Below are 17,438 nucleotides of genomic sequence, written 5' to 3' on the forward strand. Positions count from 1 at the left end.
GTTGTATTCAACCAAGCACATACAGTTCCAAGGGCGGTCTATTTGATCCAAAACAGATGGACTTTCGATCGTACTGCTGCAAATGCCAATGCCACTCCATGTGTCATCCGTAGGTTGTAGACACGCTACAGGGAGACAGGTCACTATGCAAGTCGAGTTGGACAAGATCGCCGACGCATTGCAACCTCGCGTGAAGACCTATGTCTGACCGTCTGTGCGTTGCGGCGTCGTACCTCACAGCCAGAGAACTGGAAGACGATCTGAGAAGGGCCACTGGAGCCGCTGTTTCCGATCAGACTGTAATGAACAGGTTACGAGAGAGAGCCCAACGACCCAGACAACCTGTTCGAGTACCCCGCTTGACACGACATCACCTCAGTTCTGCCGTTCCCATGTCGACTCGCAACTTCGTGACTGGTGAAACGTGTTATGCACAGACGAGTCCAGATATCCTCCAACGCAACGGGATGTCCGTCTTCGTGTACGGAGACCTGTGGTGAGCAGTGGCTGCGAAATGTTACCCAAGAAATCGACGTATTTCCAAGGTTTTGTGATGTCGTGAGGAGGCTTCAGGGTTGACAGCCATATGGATCACGTCGTTGTCCACGGTCGCCTTGCCGCCAGGCAGTACATCGAACAGATCCTATAGGACTATGTGGTGGCTGCTGCACACGGTGTTGGCTCTAAAATCCGTCTAATGCCACGTCCCATGTGGTGGGCATTAGCAGGGACGCCTTGCGAAGTGTGGGCGTTGAAGTGATTGTGATGTGATCCGACCTAAACCTCATTACGCGTATGTGACACATGCTTGACAGATGTGTTCGCGCTCGTCCGGTTCCATCCCAGACTCTCCAAGAACTCTCATGGGCTCTCATTGAGGAATGGAACGGATACCGCAGAGTGATCACGTAGGGTGAGCAAGCCACGTAGGTGTGAGGCAGTGATAAACACTCACGACGAGGATAAAAGTTACTGAAGTCCTCAAAGTCCAATGAAAATCATCCAGGATGGTGGAATGAATGATTGTTTCCACTTCGTTTTGGACAACTGTCGCAAATTTCAGTTTTTCTTCTGTAAACGATCGAGGATGTAATGCTGTTCTGTTGTGTACTTAATTTGCAAAAGTTAAAAGTATAATTTGGTAACACACTCAGTCTTCAATTAATACTCAGTGGAGTATAGCAGACACCCAAAATCATCTTCCATTCCACCCTCGTGAGTTGCACACGTGACTATATATATATATATATATATATATATATATATATATATATATATATATATATATGAGAGAGAGAGAGATAGAGAGAGAGAGAGAAGGAAATGTCTTGAATGACTCATCATCGTCCAGACCTAACCGCTAAGGATAGAAACATAAACATGAACTTTGGAGAGGCTGTTGAGCTTATACTGCAGGCATCATGTAATAATGTATTATTCGAAGTTCCACCCCTAATGGCGTGAAGCGGTGGATGAAAAGTTTTTCGAAAATATGTTACTATTCAGTCAATTTTCATGCTAGAACTGCGAAAATTGGTATTTGGTTTCTCGGTCACTAATAAAAAAATCCATGCTTCAACATTTTTGGGACTTTAACGTCTAAGGGATTAAAATACTGGGTGATGATGTTTCGACAATAAATTAGTAAAGTACTAGTAAATCATTTTTAAAGATAAATCTATGAAAACTGTTAGTTGAATTCTAAAGAAATATATGCTGGGGGACGAAAGTTTCTATGGAAATATCACCCCAAGACCTCAAAAGGCAAGATTAACAAAGATCTCGGACTCCACGTATCAAAATCGCTTTTTGCTCAGAAGTACAGTCGGAAGAGACATAATTCTATGGCCTTAATTAATATCAAAAGTTTAGACGATGTAGCAATTTGTGAACAACATAAAAAGTAGATAAAGAAGACTAATTTGTGCAGACCGTACAGTCTACGAGAACAAAGCAGCAGGCGCTAAGCTAGAATACTACAAGATTCAACTAAGTAACCAGTGAGCTTCCGTTTTACTACGAGCAAGCACACGCCCAGAGTCTTATTCGCGGAGTAATTGCAACCGAGTAGTGCCATTCTAGCCTCGCCACGATAACAAGACTTCGCTACGGCACGTAAATTGAAATGGTTTCACCCAAGTTTTCCGTCGCTGTAGAATCTCCATAACGGCATGCCCCTCCAGCAGATAAAGGCAATTTTCTCCCCAAAGTTGGCTCCATCAACAAGAACCGCACGGAACAGGGAATAGCACGTAGCAGGCCTGGATAGGGTGGGGGGGGGGGGGGGGGGGGAATCGGGGCATCTCCTCCGGGCGGCAATTTCGGGGAGGCGCCAAATTCATATTCTTGAAGAAAGAAACCTTATTTCACAAAGCGCCGTTGGTCTATCAGTTATTCATATGATTTTGAAACGCATCCAGTTTGGTTCTTGAACACATTCTAAGTTGATTTCTGAACGAATCATAGGTTGTCTTATAAATGCGTGCATAGTGTAAGTGATGTCTCTGCCTGTCGTGACTAGAAGCCAAAAACTTCCCCGCAGATAAATGGGGACGGCGCTATATGGGCTGAGCCGAATAAACCAATCGTTGTTTGTTTATGTGGTTGACCGAGTGTGCGAATGATCAGCTTTGTTATAATTATTAGCAAAATTTATAGATTCGGACTACCAGAGTGGAAATAAACGACCAACAGGAGGAACAGGTAAGAAAGATTACATGTTATCTTCTCGGCGTATGAAAGAAAATCAAATTTTGACAGAAAATTTTAATTTCAAGTGTCCTACAGAATGAACATAATTTGTTAAAAATCGAGTTTTTAAAAATGTCTGACGTCCTATCTCAAACGCTCGAGGGTGGGGGAGGGGTGGAGGGAGTCGCCACTATCAAGTTTTCTCCTCGGTTCGGAAATATCGTAGATCCTGGTTTGGCACATAGACACCACTCGCATCATAATGCATAACGAACAGGCCGTCATGGGCTGCAACGCGCGAGCGATTCCTGTTGGTCGAAGACAAACTGACTTACCAAGACTTAAACTTGCTTCAGTGACCAAGCAATGAGGTTTCTACACTGCTTCTATCGATCAATCGAGACAGGCTTTAGCAGACCCGCCTAAAGTAGATTGCAGAGGTAAATATCGCGATCTGGCAGAAATAAAATACAACGGACAGAAATCAAAGTGCAGAACGAACAGGCAAGTTCCAAGTTCTACACAGGGCTGCAGCTGTTCACACGCGGTAACTACGTTGCGCAAGAGAATTAAAAGATCACTTTTTCGAAACCCCGTAATACCCGCCCATTGCGACGCTTAATTTACCTTTACAGACAGAACCTGTGACGAGAGTACTGGGAACCTGCAGACAAGTTAGGCTGGTAGTCTTTCGCCGCTGTAATCCTCCTCTTGCGCCTGATGGTAAGCCATCTGCAATCTGAGACTGTCAAAAGGGTTGCCGGCAACGGCCTTGCCGCAGTGGATACACCGGTTCCCGTCAGATCACCGAAGTTAAGCGCTGTCGGGCGTGGACGGCACTTGGATGGGTAACCATCCGGCCGCCATGCGCTGTTGCCATTTTTCGGGGTGCACTCAGCCTCGTGATGCCAATTGAGGAGCTACTAGACCGAATGGTAGCGGCTCCGGTCAAAGAAAACCATCATAACGACCGGGAGAGCGGTGTGCTGACCACACGCCCCTCCTATCCGCATCTTCCATGAGGATGACACGGCGGTCGGATGGTCCCGATGGGCCACTTGTGGCCTGAAGACGGAGTGAGTGCAAAAGGGTTGTCGGTCTGTAAGCGCTTAGGACGGCTTCACGGGTTGTTTCTGTAGAGGAACGTTTTTTAAATTCTCAATAAAGGAGAGCGAGTGCCACAGAGTGTATTGCAGAACTGGGGGTGTTACTCTACGTCGTTTTATTCACTTCATATCCGCTCGTGAATCATGCCACAGGAGGCCACAAAATAGGAACTCTGAAAAAAGCATAAACGCCATTAGTTTCTTTGGATCACGTTCAAATTTCCTTGAATGGTTTTGAACGAGAGCAAAATCTACGTTCACGCTGCGCTCCAAACGGGTGCGATCTCATACGATCTATCGTTTTCGACTGCGAAAAATGTGGGAATCAACGACAAAAGGAAATGGGTGGTTTCATTGACGTCCTTTGTGATACCTCTTGACGCCTTTGCGTTTTCGATTCTGAGCGACGTCGTCTCCGAAATGTTTTCCTCGACCACTCATAAGAAAACTATGTGATTTTAGCGCTGGTCGTCGCCGTTTTAACCACCATCGCGGAGGCATCAAATGAAGGGCTGGAAAGTGGATAAGAGGGGGTGTGTCGACCTTCCGATCGTGTCACACGTCCACGGTAGCATTTGGCAGAACTGTGGTGAAATTTGGCGCCAATGTGACGTCATTAACCTACCTAACACTTCACATGATCTTCTTAGCTGTGGTCCTTTTTTTTCACAAGTGTCGTCACCTTGAATTACGGGGTTTCGAAAAAGTGATTCTTTAATTGTATTTCGCTGTGTAATTACCATGTTTGTTTAAGTACAGACAGCACTCTGTAGAACTTGAAACTTGCCTGTTCGTTCGGCATTTTCATGTCTTTCCGTCATATTTTATTTCTACTCGATCGAGATATTTATTTTTGCGATACTTCAGGCGAGTCTGCTACAGTCAGTTTCGATTAATCGATAGAAGCACTGTAGCAACCTCATTGCTTGGTCAGTGAAGCAGGTCTTCGGGCAGTAATTTTGTTTTCGACCAATGGGAGTCGTTTGCGCGTTGTAGCCCACGAGGTCCTCTCCGTCTGAAAGAGAACTCGCAATTATATTACGATTCGAGTGGTGTCTATGTCCTGTTTCCGGTTCGGCTAGGTGCTTTTTGATGGAGCCGTGTTTGGAGAGAAGGCTGCATCTGGAGGTGGTCCATGTTGTTATGGAAATTCTACTGTGAGTAAAGAATTGGGAGAAACCATTTGAGTTGACGTGTCGTAGTGAAGCTTACGAGGGAAACTGCCCATCCCATCCCTCTCAGATTTGGTGGTGAGATAGCTCAGTGGATGGACCATAAAAAACTGAACGAAGGTTAAGCATGGAAATAGGAAGAAAATGCACTTAACTGTGAAAAAAGAAAGCGAAATAGAAACAGTGAGCGGTCTAAGAACAAGAAATGCAACATAGAGCAGACGTGAAGTCAAATGGCGTCGTAGTTAAGACTGCCAAGCGTCCGAGCCGTGTGCGAAACTTCTTCGTGCCAATTCCTTTTTTCCAAAACCTTATGAACTGAACTGTCTGTGCTGTCATTGAAATATTTGTTCTCCGTCTGTAGTCTTGGCAGTTGTCATACTGTACATTGGTTATAGAATATGAGTCATGTGGTAAGAATACGTTACCGTTGCGAGTAAATGTGATGAGTAGTAAGAGCAGGCGAGATACCACATAGACGTCTCACAGAAATGAAAACAGCAAATAAACGGGCGTGAACTATGTTACAACAAAGGAATTGGTTGGTTCAAATGGCTCTGAGCACTATGGGACTTAACAACTGTGGTCATCAGCCCCCTAGAGCTTAGAACTACTTAAACCTAACTAACCTAAGGACATACAAACATCCATGCCCGAGGCAGGATTCGAACTTGCGACCGTATCAGTCGCGCGGTTCCGGAGTGAGCGCCTAGAACCGCTAGACCACCGCGGCCGGCAACAAAGGAATTCAAGTGTCAAGACCTCCAAAACGGAAGGCAACTTCAAAAACGTTGAAAACGTTTGTTCTGACACAGCACAGAGAAACTGTGCGTTTGTGAAACTGTTGCGTTCATTTGTTACAGGTTATGTGACAAACTGTTACGTTTACATCATTTCATTGGGAGTGATCACATTCACTTTCATATGAACACCTATATGGGGCAAGGAGACATATTTCACTCATTTACCAGTCGCACAAATTAGGTGCGCCGATAGGAGATTCCTATCACATGACTAATGCCGTGTATGATGCACCAGGCGTATTTTCCGGTGGAGGATTCGATTGGCTTGCCACCTTATCATGAAACGTTTGCGGCTCCCATTCGAAAGCCTCTCCCTTTGCGCAGTGGCTAGCACACTGGACTCGCATTCGGGAGGACGACGGTTCATCCTGATTCAGGTTTCCCGTGATTTCCCTAAATCGCTCCCATGCCGGGATGGTTCCTCTGAAAGGGCACGGCCGACTTCCTTCCTCACCCTTCCCTAATCCAATGAGACAGATGACCTAGCTGTTTGGTCTCTTCCACCAAACAACCAACCAACCTCTCCGTTTCGGCTGCTAACAGAGTAGTTGTGCAGGGTCAGCTGTCAATATAGGCCCCTACCTTACACCTCGCTGTCTGCAAACGGACGTTACACCGCGACACAGGCACAAATTTCAATAAAGCGAACAGCGGGGGAAAAAAAAAGAAAATATGGCTTGAGGGAGGTGAGAACACGGATGGCTCGTTTGTCGGTCCAACACCATCATCAACTTAACTACGACACCATTTGTCTCTGCGTCTGCTGTGTGTTGACTTCTTGTTATTGGACCTTTCACTGTTGCCATTTTGCCTTTTTTTTCACAGTCCAGTACGCGTTCTACCTGTTTTCATGCTTGAACTGTGTTCACTTTTTAACGGGACTATCGACTGGGCCCTCTTACCACTAAACCTGAGGGGAGCGCGATGGGGAGTTCCCCATGTTAGTTATTGTGGCGAGGTTAGAAAGGCACTGCTCGGTTCCTATCACTCGGCTAGTACGAATCGGGCCGTGTCGGCGCGCGTAATAAAATGTTCTGTAGTGCAGTGTACATAAATACCACTCCTGCCGGCGACAAAAGAATTGTACGGCCTCCGACTCCGAATTCTGTTCCGATAAAACTGCCTCCGCTGCACCCTGACAAGGGGAAGGGCTCAGACACGGCCAACCGATTCGGCTCAAATTTGGCAGGTCGCTTGTGTACAGCCTAAAACGAAGGACTCTAAGATATTTTGGGTCAACACCCCCGCAATTTTGAGAAAATCGCCCCTAAAGGTTATGACGAGCAATCGACCCACCATTTAAGGGATCGATAGATAATTGTAAATAGAGCATTTTTCATCAACAGGTATGGGGCCCGCAAACGCAAACTTTTCCAGAAATCGAGGAAAGAAAGTTTTACAACTGCCGCTTCTCTACCCACATGGTAAACGTTTTTCGCTGACAGTGCCGATAGCGCAGCGGCCAAGGTAACTCGCTGGGAATCGAAAACCCGGGTTGGAATCTCGAAGAAACCTAGTGGATGTTATTCTTTTCGTTTGTATTTTTCAATATCTCAATTGATAGGAATAGGAGGCTTAATAACGTAAGTAAATCAATAAGGAATGATAATAATAAGGTAGGCAAACTAATTTCCCAAATGCCGTGAGTTAGTAAAGTATTAAACTTTTAAGCCTCGCCACACGAAAACAACTCCGAGTAAAAGTGCTGCGAATTCCTCACGAGGGATCACAGATAACCAACCGCGCGACGCTTGTGTACAGCGAGCCACGGGACAGAATGCACGCGGGGAAAGTTATGTTGTCCCGGTTGCCTCTTAGTCATATCGTAGTCGTGCACCTGGAAGAGTGGTGTCCAGAACGAGCCTAATAGAAGTCAATCGGAAAGAATTGTTTTCCGTCATTAGGCTGCCGCGAGCCTCCGGATACATGTAGTGATTTTTCCATCGTCGCCCGCATCTCGTGGTCGTGCGGTAGCGTTCTCGCTTCCCACGCCCGGGTTCCCGGGTTCGATTCCCGGCGGGGTCAGGGATTTTCTCTGCCTCGTGATGGCTGGGTGTTGTGTGCTGTCCTTAGGTTAGTTAGGTGTAAGTAGTTCTAAGTTCTAGGGGACTTATGACCACAGCAGTTGAGTCCCATAGTGCTCAGAGCCATTTTCCATCGTTAATGCGCCGAATGAAATACGTTTTGTGAATGAATACAGTGTTCTTCCGTAAGTAACATATGACGAGTACTGTATGTTCTTTGTAGTAATTAGCTCGTCTGTTTATGCCGTAGTAACTAGTTATTGTTTGTTGTGTCATATGTTTCACGTGCATAATCTGAATAATGGAGGATGTACACTCTTCGACTAGCGCTGTAATATATAGTTGGGAGCCTGTCACAGACGATTGAAAGCGGGAAGTTACCGACGATGTGTTTTGGTTTGTAAAAGTGTTGTAAGACAGATGCATTTTCAATGCACTACCGGAAGCAGGCAGTTCTGTTTCGCGGCGTTCGAGAAATTTATTTGCCTACCTTAATATTATCATTCTTTATTGATTTACTTACCTTATTAACCCTCCTATCCCTATCAATTGAGATATGGAAAAATACAAACGAAAAGAACATGCGCTACGTTTCTTCGAGATTCAAACCCGGGTTCTCCGAATCCCAGACAATTACCTGGACCGTTGCGGTATTTTTTTTTTTATTGTCCTCGTTTTGTTCGATTCATTTGTTCAGTGCGGATGTCCCGTGACACCCATTCAAGTGCAGTGTTCAGCCGTTGACTCAGTTTTTTTATTACAGAGGGCAGCTAACCCTCTGACCGAACGAGCTGAGCTACCGTACCGGCGACTATCTGTGCTGTCGGCGAAAAGCGTTTACCAGGTAGGTACAGAAGCGGCAGTTGTAAAACTTTCTTACCTCGATTTCTGGAAAAGTATGCGTTTTCGGACCCCATACCTGATGATGAAAAATGCTCTATTTACAAGTATCTATCGATCCCGCCAATTTTGAGTAGATTGCTCGTCATAACCTTCAGAGGCGATTTTCTCAAAAACGCGGGGGTATTGACCCAAAATATCTTAGATTCCTTCGTTTTAGGTTGTACACAAGCGACCTGCCAAATTACATTTGAGCCGAATCGGTTGGCCGTGTCCGAAGCCTTCCCCTTGTGAGATCGGCCACGATGTGAGTCTGTGTACCGCGCACGCCCCGGACACGAGCGGCGACGCCTGGCTGCTGACGTCACAGGCCGCAGTTCCGGCAGTGCGGCAGCGGCAGCGGCCTCCAGTTCCGCGTCGCCGGCCGGCCGCTCGGGGGTGACCGCCCATTGTCTGCGGGCCTCCACCTTGGCCCACATAGTGTGGGCGGCAAGGGGCGGCGGTCTCGGGTTACCGCACCGCGGCGCGGGCCCGTTACGAAGCCCGTCCGGCCCACTTTCGGAGCAGGTCTGCGTAATCTGCGACACGTTGTAACCAGCATGTATTCACTGTACGACGTACAGGGTAAGCCACGGATACCACAGAACACTCGGCAGGGATCCCGAGGTGTACGCGAAGTACCAAGCCGCTGCGCTGACGTCGCAGTGAACCAAACGAGGCCCACGAGAAAGACAGGCCGCGGCGCGTGCGTCACGAAGGCAGAACTGTGAACTCGCTCGCTCGCTCAACTGAGCAGACAAGATGCGTTTCTATACCTGTTAACTCGCAGCTGGGCGTGTACGTACTAACGAGAATTGCATCTTCTACTGGAATCTGCTATTATGAAATCTTATTGATTAACAGTCTACAACAAATGGTTCAAATAGTTCTGAGCACTATGGGACTTAACATCTGAGGTCATCAGTCCCCTAGACTAAGAACTACTTAAACCTAACTACCCTAAGGACAACACACACATCCATGCCCGAGGCAGGATTCGAACCTGCGACCGTATAAGCAGCGCGGTTCCGGACTGAAGCGCCTAGAACCGCTCGGCCACGACGGCCGGTAGTGTACAACAAAATTTAATTTAAGATCAGTACTACATATAAATGGTATAACGGCTTGTTTATGGCATTGAGTTTCTTCTGCCTAACAGTCCTCATTTCATTCAAGAAGTGGTGCCTTTTGCAACTAATAATCATTTTGGCTACCAGTCCAGTCCGCATACCAATAGCGCTTTCCACTTCCGCAATCTTTGGGGTGCACGTTTTAGGTCAGGCTGTTCCAACCGAGCTCCAGGGAGCCGGAGCGCTCCGGAGCGCTCACTGTGGCAGCTCGGAGCCCTCGTGGAGGGGGAAAGCGAACTCACTGCCCCCTGGCCGGATGCAGCCGCAACTGACGCAACAATCCGTGTTCAATGACAGCTATGACTAGCCGCATGACCCCTGTACCTCTATTGGAGGATACCTTTCTCTTCATTGAGAGGGATGGTGGTCCGCAGTGTCTTTTATGTCATAAAGTATTTAATTCTGCGAAGAGGTACAATATACAACGACATTATACACGTCTTCACGCAGCGCACTACGATCAGGTAGAAGGCGTTACACGCAGAGAACTGGTAGCCAGAATGAGATTTTCACTCTGCAGCGGAGTGTGCGCTGATATGAAACTTCCTGGCAGATTAAAACTGTGTGCCCGACCGAGACTCGAACTCGGGACCTTTGCCTTTCGCGGGCAAGTGCTCTACCATCTGAGCTACCGAAGCACGACTCACGCCCGGTACTCACAGCTTTACTTCTGCCAGTACCTCGTCTCCTACCTTCCAAACTTTACAGAAGCTCTCCTGCGAACCTTGCAGAACTAGCACTCCTGAAAGAAAGGATATTGCGGAGACATGGCTTAGCCACAGCCTGGGGGATGTTTCCAGAATGAGATTTTCACTCTGCAGCGGAGTGTGCGCTGATATGAAACTTCCTGGCAGATTAAAACTGTGTGCCCGACCGAGACTCGAACTCGGGACCTTTGCCTTTCGCGGGCAAGTGCTCTACCATCTGAGCTACCGAAGCACGACTCACGCCCGGTACTCACAGCTTTACTTCTGCCAGTACCTCGTCTCCTACCTTCCAAACTTTACAGAAGCTCTCCTGCGAACCTTGCAGAACTAGCACTCCTGAAAGAAAGGATATTGCGGAGACATGGCTTAGCCACAGCCTGGGGGATGTTTCCAGAATGAGATTTTCACTCTGCAGCGGAGTGTGCGCTGATATGAAACTCTCATTCTGGAAACATCCCCCAGGCTGTGGCTAAGCCATGTCTCCGCAATATCCTTTCTTTCAGGTGTGCTAGTTCTGCATGGTTCGCAGGAGAGCTTCTGTAAAGTTTGGAAGGTAGGAGACGAGGTACTGGCAGAAGTAAAGCTGTGAGTACCGGGCGTGAGTCGTGCTTCGGTAGCTCAGATGGCAGAGCACTTGCCCGCGAAAGGCAAAGGTCCCGAGTTCGAGTCCCGGTCGGGCACACAGTTTTAATCTGCCAGGAAGTTTCAACTGGTAGCCAGGCTTAAGAACGACATACCAGGAGACCTAAGTTTGAAAACGGGTTCGTAATACAGAGGGTATCAAAACATGGAACATAGTTCGTGTTCTGTAATGCGTTTATAATTTTCAGGTGAATGAGAGCGGAGAAAACACTACTGAATTTGCAATTCGAGCAAGCTACAGGGTCGCTCACATTATTGCGACGAGTAAAATCGTGCATGGTAGCAGTTGCAGAATGTATGTTTACGAGGGAGGTGCAATCAATTGAAGGGGTTTGCCTGTCGAAGCAAACAATGTCTCATCGAATCCAGGACATGGCAGCGGATTTAGAGACACAGTTCAGGAAAAAGGCGGAGAGCTTTGTTGCATTTTCGCTAGCGCTTGACGAAAGCACCGACATATCGGACTGTGGTCAGCTTGCAGTCTTTGTGCGTGGTGTCGACATGGAGCTGCAAGTAACTGAGAACTCTTGGATGTGGTACCACTCGATTACACCGCAACGGGAGGTGACATTTTTGAAGCTGTTTCTGAATCAGTGGGCAATATGAATTTGCCCTGCGATAAGCTCCATTCTGTAGCGACAGACGGTGCACCACAAATGATCGGGCGTCACCAAGGTTTTGCTTCTCGTTTGAAAAATAAACTCACGGACGAATTCGGGAAAGACATTTTGACTCTTCATTGTTTTATTCACCAAGAGGCAATGTGTGGTGAAATAGTAGAGCTAGGTGGCGTAATGAAAGATGTCGTGAAGTGTGTGAATTTTGTGCGGCGTCACGGTATGAATCATCCTCAATTCAAAGGATTCCTGAAAGATATGGAAGCGGAGTATGGGGATATACCTTACCACAGTACAGTCGTTGGCTGAGACCGGGAAAAGTTATTGATGTTTTCATTGCCATTGGTGAAGAAATATCCCTTTTTCTCGAAATGAAAGGGGAAGAAATGCGTTTTCTGAAAGATATAAAATGGATATCAGACCTGGCGCTCCTAGCTGACACGACTATGCATATGAATAATTTAAATCTGTCATTGCAGGCCAAAGGGCAGCTAATCGTTGACATGCACGACCAGATCAAAGCGTTCATAGAAAAGTTACGTTTATTTGAGAGGCAGATGAGTAATGGACATTTGTTCTTCAATTGTCTTGCTTCTTTAAAACTACCTGAGGGTACTACTTTCGGCGATTACCAAGCAAAGTTAAAGCAGCTCATCACGTCGTTTGAAACACGATTCCGAGACTTCACTAGTTTGGAAATGGAACTTAAGGTGTTCAGCACTCCTTTTTCAGTTTCCCCCGATGACTTGTTATCGTCACTTTAATTTTAGATTATTGATTTGCAAAATTCAACTTTGTTGAAAGACAAGTACTACAACACGTTGGATTTGTCACGATAGTATCGTTCTTTACAGGAAGCTTCACAACAATGCCGCTCAGATCATGTGCATCTTTGGATCTACGTGTTGTTGTGAGCAGCTTGTCTCAGCAATGAAAAGAGTAAAAAGTAAGGAACGATCGTTTCTTCAGGGTGCAACAATGAAGGCCATCCTACGCGTTAACGCTACGAACACTTTGACGCCTGATATTTCCGATCATGTAATGAAAAGAAAATGTCAAGCCACAGAGGCCCAATTAATTTAGTATGCAATATCTTGTGAAACAGTTCTTTCTTGTTTATTTCCTGAACATCGTATTTCCTGGTGTACCATGTCACCACGTCTTAGCAGCTAAGAGTATGAGGTTGTCGATCTTGTAAGACGCAGCTGGCACGTCAAAAAGCTTGCCTTGCCGCCTGCCTCAGCCAGCCGTGCCACGTGCCGGCGTGCCGGCCCACTTGAATGGTCACAGCGAGCGACACGGCTCCCTGGAGCAGGGAGCGCTCCGCGGCTCACAACGGAGCCGACGAGCTGGAACAGTCTGTTTTAGGTGATTCGCCCTGTATATCCGCGTCTGAGTCGCACTACTTTGGATACATGCTGCAGCAGTGCACTCAAGCTGGATCTTTTTGACTGCCCCTTATAAAATTAAAACATTATAAGAAGTCTTGGAATTATCCGGACCCGGTATATGGCCAGTACCAGTGTCGATAACAGACAAAAATCGTCAAGGTTCTTGATTCTCGGGATGCATGACGTGTCTGTACACACAATTAAGTTTGTACGGAAATCTCAGAGCCTCAATCCTACTAGCACCTGCCCAATTTTTCGATTTAATTTACATTTCGAAATTGAGGAAATTCTACTGATGATGATGACACTTTGTGTTATGGTTTTGTGCATCAGCCGTCTAGCTTGGAGCAGACCTAGCCACTTGTAGGTGTCATTTCCACCTTTTGTTACGATTATTGTTACTAGTAATGCATGCATTTGTTATAGATTACTTCACCTAACAAGTTTTGAGGATCTTATAAATAGTAACAAATGCTGTCTACGTAGCCAAAAGTAAAAAATGGTGCAAATGGCTCTGAGCACTATGCGACTTAACTTCTGAGGTCATCAGTCCCCTAGAACGTAGAACTACTTAAACCTAACTAACCTACGGACATCACACACATCCATGCCTGAGGCAGGATTCGAACCTGCGATCGGAGCGGTCGCTCGGCTCCAGACCGTAGCGCCTAGAACCTCTCGGTCACAACGGCCGGCGGCCAAAAGTCGTAGGATGCTTTGTCACATTTGAAGGTGTCCCCTCTATGAAGCGCCATTGTTACGACTAGAAGCGGCGTATGGCGCTACTGTAGACATCATATCTCTGCTACGGACAGGTGTGTAGTTAACAATTGAGAGCACTTCACGATTTAACCGATTTTTAACGTGGGATGTCATGACGGGTCATTTTATGTTCGAAAGCTAAAGAATTCACGTAATTGAACCAATACAGTCGGGGGCATTATTCAAACTGGGAAGAAATTCATTATGGGTTTCACCAAGCCTCAATCTCAGGTCCACTATTGTTCGTTGATTGTTACCCTTTGGCCTAAACTTTCTTGGGCTTCGTCGAGTCCCCCTTACATAATCAGTAGGAGGCTGCAGCACAGCTTACCATAATGTCTACTGGGTAGAATCCGACGATCAGCAGTGACACATCGGTCGGAGCAGTGCCAAAGGTCTCTGTGTAATCTGAGGAACACACCCCTCTGTGCAGGTCGCTCCGCACGTACCAAAGTCTGTGGTGGACGTCAAAATGACGTCATGATGGGTTGTCACTGCATGCAGTGATAGCTTCTAGTTTGCCTAACAGCAAGATGCTGGCTATTTGTGGTAGTCTGAGTGTCTTATGCTGTTCCTCCAGCTGGGCTCAAGGAATCGCTGATAGAGATGTTTTACGAGAGTCACTCCAAAAGACATGCACACTATTTTTTTAACCCATCTTTTATTCTACATGTTTGAAAGTTTTCCAGTATTTACAGCATTTTAGTTTCTTCACATAACTTCCATCCCTCTCAACTGCCTTACGCCGTCTTAGAACCAGCGCCTGTATACGCGCACGGTAAAATTTTGGACCAACCTGTTGGGGCTACTGTTTGGTAGCGTGCACAAGGGAGTCATCATCTTCAAACCTTGTTCCACGAAGAGAGTCTTTCAGTTTCCCAAAGAGATGATAGTCACATGGAGCCAGGTCAGGACTGTAAGGTGGGTGTTTCAGTGTTGTCCATCCGAGTTTTGTGATCGCTTCCGTGGTTTTTTGACTGGCATGTGGCCGTGCATTGTCGTGCAACAGCAAAACATCCTGCTCTTGCTGATGTGGTCGAACACGACTCAGTCGAGCTTGAAGTTTCTTCAGTGTCGTCACGTATGCATCAGAATTTATGATGGTTCCACTTGGCATGATGTCCACAAGCAAGAGTCCTTCGGAATCGAAAAACACCGTAGCCATAACTTTTCCAGCAGTAGGTGTGGTTTTGATTTTTATTTTTTTCTTGGGCGAATTTGTATGATGCCACTCTATTGATTGCCTCCTCGTCTCTGGTGAAAAAAGATGGAGCCATGTTTCATCACCTGTCACAATTCTCCCAAGAAATTCATCTCCACTATTCTCGTACTGTTCCAAAAGTTCTCTGCATACCGTTTTTCTTGTTTCTTTGTGAGCCACTGTCAACATTCTGGGAACCCACCTGTCACAAATCTTTTATAACGCCAGCTCTTTTACTATTCTGCAAACACTTCCTTCCCCTATCCCAACGTAGCATGACAATTCGTTCACTGTGATGCGTCTGTCAGCAGTCGCCAATTTGTTAACACTCTGCACATTGTCTGGAGTGTGTACAGTACGAGGCCTGCCGCTGCGAGGACAATCCTCAATATTGCCGTATCCGCTTTCATCACATAACCTGCTTGCCCACCGACTAACTGTACTGCGATCGGCAGCATCTCCAGACACCTTTTTCAACCTCTTGTGGATGTTTCCCACTGTCTCACTTTCACAGCACAGGAACTCTATGACAGCACTTTGCTTCTGACTAACGTCAAGTCTAGGAGCAATCTTGAAGACATGCTGTGACGGCGCCACTCACGGGAACAGGTCGAACTACGTTTGAAAACAAGCGGGAATGATGTATCTACACACTGTAAAACTTTCACACATGCAGAATGAAAACTGTATTTTTACAAAAATAGTGTGCATTTCTTTTGGAGTGACAATCGTATAATTGAACTGTAGGATTTCTAAGTAAGGAAAGTTGACGTTTAAGGAGTATATGTGTGGGTTTCTGTGGGACTATGGTTAGTTTGTCGTTTACGCTTCATTGCTGCATCCGGAAGAGGTCCCCACTCGCCACCTCCTCCAACTGATCTCTCGAGTACCCCGACACCACAGCCAAGACTTTATCGGCATACGCCACCATTCCATCGACTTGTTCATCTTCTTACAGTTGGCACAAGAGTGATTAAATTGTCAAATCCCAAAATACCGGCTCACAAATCGACGCCTGTGGGCACGGTTTAGTAATTCATTTTTTTTTACGATTCCAGACCAGACAATTGCGGTTACGAGATGACATGTTTACAGTTTTCGCTTTGCCGCGTGTACTGAGGTGGTGGTGTGGTGTGTCGCAGGTACCGCCCCCGCTGCCGCCATGCCGCCCCCGCGGCTGCGCCCGCCCGCGCCCTGCCTGCTGCTGGCGGCGTCGCTGCTGCTGGCCTCTGCCACCCCCGCCGCCCCCGCCTCGGCGGCGCGCCAGAAGCCGGTGTCGGCGCCGGCGGCGGCGGCGTCGCTGCAGAACACGCTGCGGCTGGGCGCGGGCATCAACGTGTTCAGCCGGTACGGCTACCTGAGCATCAGCATGCGCGTGGTGCCGCGCAACGACTCTGACGGCGGCTGGCTGTTCCGCGAGCCCACCGTCGACGTCTTCACGCCGGACAGCCTGGTGGCGGCGCCGGCGGCGGCGCTGCAGTCGCCGCTGGCTCCGGGGCGCGGGCCGCAGCCCGTCTTCCAGGTCAGCCCGGCCGCTCTGCTGACTCCGTGCGCGCGCCTCCTCGGCCGCTGGCTCGTCTGCGCCCGGCACCTTAGCGTCGTCGTCCCCCACCCCGCCGTCGTCCTCGCCCGCTCGCCCTCGCAGGAGTCCGCGCTGCTCGTAAGCCGCGCCGTGCCGGGCCTTCGCCGGGGGTCCTCCGCGCTCCTCTGTCTCCACCTGTAGTTTCTTCTCTCTTAGCATCCGTGCCACCGTGGCTTGTCTGTGGGTGTATTACAAGAAGTTTCCAGAAAGTAAATTTCCTAGATCACAAAATAACCCACACACTCGGGGAGGTGGGGGTGCACGTGAGCTGAGCTCGCGCAAAATAACGTGGCACCTGCGCAGGAACGCATCGTCGTCCTCAGGGCTGCGCGTGTCCATCTACATCTACATGGATACTCTGCAAATCACATTTAAGTGCCTGGCACAAGGTTCATCGAACCACCTTCACAATTCTCTATTATTCCAATCTCGTATAGCGCGCGGAAAGAATGAACACCTATATCTTTCCGCACCAGCTCTGATTTCCCTTATTTTATCGTGGTGATCGTTCCGCCGTATGTAGGTCGGTGTCAACAAAATATTTTCGCATTCGGAGCAGAAAGTTGGTGATTGGAATTTCGTGAGAAGCTTCCGCCGCAATGAAAAACGTCTTTCTTTTAACGATTTCCAGCCCAAATCCTGTATCATTTCTGTGACACTTTCTCCCATATTTCGCGATAATACAAAACGTGCTGTCCTTCTTTGAACTTTTTCGATTTACTCCGTCAGTC

At 47.5% G+C, this 17,438-nt stretch overlaps 1 protein-coding gene, 1 long non-coding RNA gene and 1 pseudogene across 2 annotated transcripts in view; all 3 read left to right on the forward strand.

The window, feature by feature from the left end:
- The window catches only part of LOC124805323, a 399,521-nt gene extending 383,212 nt beyond the window's left edge, over positions 1-16,309 (forward strand). Inside the window, exon 3 of the long non-coding RNA XR_007017439.1 lies at positions 16,268-16,309. This is a non-coding gene — a long non-coding RNA (uncharacterized LOC124805323). The remainder of the gene's footprint in view (positions 1-16,267) is intronic.
- LOC124709215 lies at positions 3,454-3,570 on the forward strand (annotated as a pseudogene).
- Positions 16,310-16,494: 185 nt separating the features above from the next.
- The window catches only part of LOC124709099 (torso-like protein), a 110,029-nt gene continuing 109,085 nt past the window's right edge, over positions 16,495-17,438 (forward strand). Inside the window, exons 1-2 of the mRNA XM_047240747.1 lie at positions 16,495-16,578; positions 16,648-16,785. Coding sequence (XP_047096703.1) covers positions 16,495-16,578; positions 16,648-16,785 — 222 coding nt within the window. The remainder of the gene's footprint in view (positions 16,579-16,647; positions 16,786-17,438) is intronic.

Source organism: Schistocerca piceifrons, chromosome 7, assembly GCF_021461385.2.
Source record: "Schistocerca piceifrons isolate TAMUIC-IGC-003096 chromosome 7, iqSchPice1.1, whole genome shotgun sequence".
Taxonomy (NCBI): domain Eukaryota; kingdom Metazoa; phylum Arthropoda; class Insecta; order Orthoptera; family Acrididae; genus Schistocerca; species Schistocerca piceifrons.